Source organism: Vigna radiata, unplaced genomic scaffold (assembly GCF_000741045.1).
Source record: "Vigna radiata var. radiata cultivar VC1973A unplaced genomic scaffold, Vradiata_ver6 scaffold_305, whole genome shotgun sequence".
NCBI lineage: Eukaryota > Viridiplantae > Streptophyta > Magnoliopsida > Fabales > Fabaceae > Vigna > Vigna radiata.
Genome location: NW_014543812.1, coordinates 232,841 through 240,175, shown reverse-complemented (window position 1 = coordinate 240,175; position 7,335 = coordinate 232,841). Strand labels below are relative to the sequence as shown.

General features: G+C 37.3%; 1 protein-coding gene and 1 pseudogene across 1 annotated transcript; one reads left to right on the top strand and one right to left on the bottom strand.

Annotated features, from left to right (window-relative positions):
- Window positions 1-1,848: 1,848 nt before the first annotated feature.
- LOC106754924 lies at window positions 1,849-3,318 on the bottom strand (annotated as a pseudogene).
- A 2,694-nt stretch (window positions 3,319-6,012) lies between these two features.
- Window positions 6,013-6,790, top strand: LOC106754923. Its single transcript, XM_022778101.1, has one exon. The coding sequence runs from the start codon at window positions 6,251-6,253 to the stop codon at window positions 6,647-6,649; it is 399 nt and encodes a 132-aa protein (XP_022633822.1). The 5' UTR covers window positions 6,013-6,250; the 3' UTR covers window positions 6,650-6,790.
- The last annotated feature ends 545 nt before the right edge of the window (window positions 6,791-7,335 follow it).

Genomic DNA, 7,335 nt, shown 5'->3' with positions numbered 1-7,335 from the left:
TATATATATATATATATATATATATATATATATATATATATATATATATATATAATAGTGTTCATCCTGACTGCAAGAAGAGCAAAAAAAATGCCATAAACTAATTTATGCTTAGTCTTTTGAAATGGCTTTTCCACGAGCACTGTTTCAGTACCATTTCCCCTATCAGGGCCAACCTCGGAAGGCCTCCTCTGCATATCAGAGTTACCAAGATTGTCATCAGTTGATGGGACTGACTCCGGTCCACCTTGAGACTGATCATCACAGTATAAGCCTCCATTCTCTTCAGAATCACACTTGGCGAGATCTGCAATACCATTTTGATCATATTCTGAAAAAGATGCTGGACTCCACATAATATTGCCTGATGATAGACTCTTGATCCTTCTATTCGGAGCAATCTGAAATCTCATCATTTGGGTCTTGAAGAGAGTGAATGAGCTTTCTAGGAGTCATAAAAATTTTGAAGTTCTCCTCCGTGAGAGATTTCTGAGTACAGAAACGAGTACACTCTGTTAGCTCTTCGGAACAAAAAGAACTGTTATTGTAATGACAAACATACCAGCATAGGACATCATTGAAGTTTCAATTAACAAATAAAATGTGATTTGTCTGTACTGCCATAAAATTGGCAGCTTTAATAGCCTGCTAAAAAATATGTTTACATAAAGTTTGAACTGGTATGGAAAGAAAAAAGCTTAAGCTAAGTAATGAAAAAATATAAAATCTGACACCAAATAAAAGATAAAACTGATTTTATTATTCCAAATCATAAAAAATACATTCTCATTCTCATTCTTATTTATTTTCTGATTGTAATAATCTAATTCTCCTAAAAAATAAAATAAAAAAAACTAAATAAAATAAAAGATTATACATTTATTTTATCTAATTTGGAAAATTTTACAAACATCTTTTCTAATTACAACATATCCTCCAAATTCATAATTTAAAAATTCTACTTTTATTTTTTTTTTTCTGGGCACCTACACCCCCAAACTGATCTCTGGTTCTTCTCTATTCCAACCTAACCCCAAACTGATCTCTAGTTCTTCTCTACTCCAACCTCTCTCCGCATCATCATTAAAGTTTACACTCTCTTCAATCTTGACATTCATCCCTTACCACCAACACTTACTGATTTTTACCCATCCCTTGCAGATTTCTATTTCGGACTATGGACAACGCCTGCATAAAAAATGTTGCTCTATCTTTCCTTCACTTTTCACGAGGTTCTCAGCAACCACGAACAATACCTGAACTGCTTATGGAATCCTTTGTTTATTAGATTGTCTTTCAATAGATTGTTTGTATGTTTATTCATCTTCAACCCTCTTCAATTTTTACTCTCTTATACAACTTTGTTGAATCCTCGTGACTTAAGCGGAGGGCAAACTATAGTGATTATAGACAAATTAATTATGTGGTGATTAGTTTTACAAAAAGAAAAAAATATACGTGCTGATAAAATTTTTACTCCTTAACATTTATTTCAAGGAATAATCACTAACAAAATATCTTCGTTGGGTCATGCTTTCTTCATTAAGATTATTTTAAAAAGATATGTTAACTAATATTTGTAGAAAGCAATCTAATACTTTAACTAGTGGACAGGTAGGGATATGAGAATATTAAAGCTCCATAAACTATAAAGCAACTGGGAATTGATCAATGTGGCAAAGTGCAGTACACGCCAGTTTGACTCACTTTGGCTGGCATTGGAGAGTGGTGCCTTGGGGGCTCCCCGCATCTGATCGAATTCTACCCAAGGCAATGGATTTGAGAATATAAAAGCTCAATAAACTATAAGAATTGGTTATGCAATATGACATTCAACCATTTCAAGTTAACAAAGCAAGGGAAGGAAAGAAACATTTTGGAAATGGGTACTTGTAAATGTTAAATTGTGAGTGAGGGTATCCTACATCATAGTCAATTTTATTACCAGAATTTTAATAAAATCTAATTAATATCTGATAAACTTACTCGAGGACTTTTGCTAGCAGTTCTAGATGCTCCACGCCAAGGACTTTTGTGCGTGAAAACAATAAACTCTCCTGTTAAATCTCGCCCTCCATTAGAAAATTCATGATCCATAGTGTGCTCCAAAGAGGCATTTCCATGCCCTGACTTTGAGAACAAACCATCCTTGGGAGACACATCAACCTCTCCATTTTCAAGACTCCAAAGCTTCCTATTCACACTCCTTCGCTCGTAGAAGTTTTGAGAAGGCAGACTAGTTAAAATGGGAGACCCAACAGGGGATGCAAATCTATTGAAGAAGTCCAAGGTACTGGTACGTGACTCAGGGGAAATAGATGATGGAGAACAGTCTCCACCAGAAAAACTTTCTCCCTCCATAAAGTCTTTCCTACTTAAATTTGAACCCGTCACAGTAGCAGAAGTCTTCACACCTCTTGATTTTTTATCAGTCAAAATCACCTTAGCTGTTTGCAAAGCCTCAAATGCAGCTCCTTTGACATATGCCATTTTGTCTGATTGAGCTAGCTCCATCACCTCAATTATCTGTTCAACCTCTGAAAATATGCTCCTGCGATCTAGACATTTCATCAAAAAGTTCACCATTTGAATGGCTACAAACCGCTTCTGAGAATTTCCCTCCAAAGGCTCACCGCCAGCATTTAGTATTCGCAATCCAGATTGTATGAGCAATCTAGCATAGGCTTCAACAATCAAAGCATTACGCTTCGCCAGGGTCATAACAAGACCCATGTGTGAATTGGTTTGAGTAGACTTTCCCTCCAATGCCGCAGCAACATTCTGGCAAACCCTATGAACCATCTCATCTGAGGCAAAACGCCAATTATCTTAATCCACAAGAGCCTTCAAGCAAAGGGCTGCACCACATGCCAAACTCTCTTGAGAATTTGAGAGAGAATCTGAAAGGGGCTTATTAAGAGAGTGAATTATTTGCCTCTTCTTCTCTTCTGGTGTTATGGGGTCAATTGCATACCTTGCTATGGCTGGAACAACCTTTGAGCACGCCTGCTGAAGTGCAAAAGAGCCTACACTTGAAGTTAAGGTCTGAATTATGGATTGCATAATAATGTCTATCATGAGAACAATCTTGACTCCATGAACTCGAGCAAGAACCTCGTAAAGTGAAATTGTGAATTCTCCAGACAAAGAACCAGTTTCCTTGGTCTCGAAAACCTGAGCAAGAAAGATAGGAATTGTCTTCATGTCCAGATCTTTCACATACGACTTCAATGCTTTCATTGCAGATTTGCGACTATTTGCATCTTTGTCAAGATTTTGGATCTCTCTTTGGAGCATTGGACTCCAACTCCTTCCCATTATGGAGCTAAAACAAAGAAAACAATTCCATAAGCAACAAATAACAAGACTACAGACAATTACAAAACCACAATGAGCAAAAACATAAAAATATGCATCTCATTTTGGATATCCCTATAGCAGAAAACACACCCCACCTCAATTCACTACATCAACAATTTGAGTCAAAGTTCACGGATTTTCAAGAAAAAAATAAAGGTTAATCTTACAATTGGGACAGTCAAAATTCGAAGCGAATGATAAACTAAACAATTTGAATTAATGTCTCACAGCAAACTGAAAAATATACCAGTCCTCTGTCCAAACTACTAAAAAAGAATCTCCCTCCTTGGGGAATAGAGCAAATTGAAGCCGTGCAACAAATAAAAAAGATAGCCCAAAATCCTCCTGCTCTTAAGATTCCTGGTGATGGAAACATAATTCTCCAAACAGATGCAAGTGATAGATACTGGGGAGCAGTTCTGATAGAAGAAATCCATGACAAGAAATTCTATTCTGGACATGCAAGTGGACAATTTAAAGAGGCTGAGGTCCACTACCACACCACATACAAGGAAGCTCTTGCAGTAAAAAATGGAATAAAAAAGTTTGATTTCCACCTCAGAGGTTTTTAGTTCGAAGTACAGATGGACAACTCCTCATTCCCAAAAATCCTTGAATTCAAAAACAAAATGCCTCCAGACCCTCAGATATTGAGACTCAAGGATTGGTTACCAAGACTCACAGTTTCCCTTTGATTTTCATGGTAAGACCTTTACCTAATTGTGCCAAAACCCAAAAGCTTTATCCTCCAGGGTTATCTCCCAGAACCCCAAAAGATATTTTGGATTATGTTAAATCCAGATACTTCTTTTTCCTGCATGAGACACTAAAATTTAAGGTCATTCATCCCACTGCATTTGATCCCACAAACCCAAACAGAAATGTTTTTGATCTATTCTATGACATTGGATGGGATCTTTGTGAACCCTCATTATGGGCAATATGATGCAAAACAGTACAATATCCCACTCCCATTGCCTTGCAGACAAAAAGGGCCTATCAAATTCTGACAGATCCTCTCAAGCATGAATTTTTGTTTTGGACTGTACTCGAATGGTTTAGTCCTATCACCTGGTGGAGGTTAGAATTGGAACAAATACTTTCATATCAGGAAAATCAGAGAAAGACAAATGCACAAGCATTAGTCTCCATCTTTATTGTCTACAGGCCCTATGCAATCAACCCCTCTGGGCAATTATTCTCACAGAATCATGCTTATACTTGGGGAACTTTCGAAGAATATCCATTAAACGACAGCTATAAAAGGCAATTAAAAAGACATCTTCAAGAGACTAATCTCAGTGGTCATTCCCCTCCAAACAGGCTAATTCCATCTAGTTCCGGAAGCCGACAAATCACTGTTTGCTCAGAGTATCATATCCCAGCACAATTGTTTCAGAGAACTGAGGATCTGGTATCTCCTGAAGCAGAGGAAAGTCCAAATGACTTGATGGATGAAGATTCAGATGACCTCAACCTCTCTCCAAGTCATGAGCCTATCTGTAAATAATAAAGCCACTACAGACCTATTGTACTATAATGGTCCCAAATAATGTTGTAAGATATAGTGGACCCAATGTAATCTAGATAAGATAAGATGATGTGTGTAATCTAGAGTGTGACATGTAAGATAAGGTTTGTTATCAGGATAAGGTGGGCCAAAGGTAATCCACATGAGCCAATTACCTTAGGGAAAATCCTTATCCCATAAGATGTAAGATAAGGTTTGTTATCCTCTTCTCCTCTATATAAGGAGACATCATCCTTGTAAAGAGGCAAAAGCAACTAAATAAGATCCTTTGAGTTTCTTCAACTACTATGAGTTTCTAAATATCTCCTCTTCTCTCTCGAAAATCCTCTTCTTTATTATGTCTTGGTTCTAGAAGATTAGAGAAGGCAAGGAAATGGCTTATTTCAGAGTAAGTATGCTCTGCACTTGCCTCTATAAGAGGATCTTGTGCATCAGAAAGCTCCGAATATAAGGCATATTTCAGAGTAAGTATGCTCTGCACTTGCCTCTATAAGGGGATCTTGTGCATCAGAAAACTCTGAATATGGTCCTTGAATACCATGATGTGTCCATAAGGAGGAACAATGTAACATTCTGGCAGGCCTGAATTTCCAGGTGCTCTTAGTGAGCTAGATTGCCGCGTTGTTACTATCTTGTGCGGTAGATAATAAAGTATATTCTGATGGAATCATTGGAAAAGGGCTTAAAAAAGAATGATGATAGAAGCCCAAAGTACTATGAATCCTTTGGTTATGTTGTATTATCTCCGACACGAGACCAAATGGTATTAAAGCCTAAAGGAAAGCCAATTTCCTTCCTTGTCTTCTCTAAGAACAGGAACCATGATATAATATGGATATGGGTGAGTAGAGAGAGATTTTACAACCCATGGAAACACCTATAGAAAAGGAAAGCCACCGATCATCAGGCAAGAAACCACGAAACGCACCCCAAACGCAAATCAAAATGCTACCGTAGTGGCACCCACAATCAAGAAGAGGCGTCGCGCCTGAGCCACCGAACCTAGCCTACGCCTCCATGTGAGAACTAAGCCAGACCAAAGAGAATAAAAAAGGAAAATCAACGCTCCCCGGATGTGAAAATAGTTGAAATCAGAAAACAGAGGAAGAAGAAGGGTTCCTTTTTAGACTCTTCAAGGTTCATCAGAAGACAACCCATGATTTTTGAAGCATTCTCGGGATCAAAATTTTTAATCTTGGAAAGACATAGGATAACATCAGACCGAAAGGAAGGAGCATAATTTTAAGGAATAGTGATTAGAAAAGTGAAATCCGAGGACAGAGAGCGAGCGAGGTGGGACACGGTGAGTGCATAGAGTAGAAAGGTCAAAATTGAGGTTGTTTGGTTTGTAGGTGGTGAATGGCGCAAGAAGACAAACCCACATCTTCACTTATGCACCCATCTTCCTCGTACACCTTCCTTCTCAACATCATGAGCAAAAGGAGAACTTGGGCATGTCTTTTTTTCTTTGTCTATGGAACCCTTTTGGCTTCTTCATGGAATTTCCTCCAATCCACGCTTTCTTGGTACAATCTTCAAGTTCAGTCCTCCACCTCCGCCTGGCCAGCGCTCTACGCCTCCGTGCTTCTCGGCACCGTCTTTGGGCTCCTCTCCATGGTGGCAACTCTGATGGTTATGGTTCCGGCTGTGCTGGTGATGTGGATCACAGTGGTGGTGCTGTTGGCCTTCTTTGGGAAGCCTAGGAGGACCCTGGTGGTGGAGGGAAGGAAGATCACGGGGGAGATTTTCGGGAAATGAAAAGGCTGACTGGTGAAGACTCCAGAAAAAGAGAAATTTATGTGGAATTAAATTTAATACACGTCAACTTAAATAAATCACAACTCAACATTTGCAAATGGTGTTAGTTTAAAATTAATGGAGAGAGTTTAATTGCTTCAATTTAACAAGTATTTGGACTCAATTGGGACAAAAAAAAATATGAGGACCTAGTTGAGAATTGGGTACAAAGAGGACCAAAAGACATATTTAAACTATATTTATCTGACCATCCCTAAATTATATTTCTTCATTATTTAAATAATGTTACATAAACATATGTTACCTTTTTAATTATTTAGTAATATTACTTCATGTAAAAAAATATTATAAATATAAAAAATAAGAAGTTTTACCTGTAATAAAAATAAGTTCCGCATTATCACTATGATTTTGTTCATTTAGAGATGATTTGGGAAAGAGTGACTGGATGAATTTAAGAGGATTTGAGGATAAATCTTTTAGTTATTTATTGGAGTGGATTTGGAAATAAGTGACACTGGACTTGAAAGCAAATTTTGTGAGAATTAACGTAAGATTTGATCGATGTGCAGATAAAAAAAATTGTTTAATTGGTAAAAATTAAAGTTTAACAAAATACCCCTAATTATTAAAGTAATCTAAAATGATAATTTTAATGTTATATTTAATTGTAAAAATTTTATAAA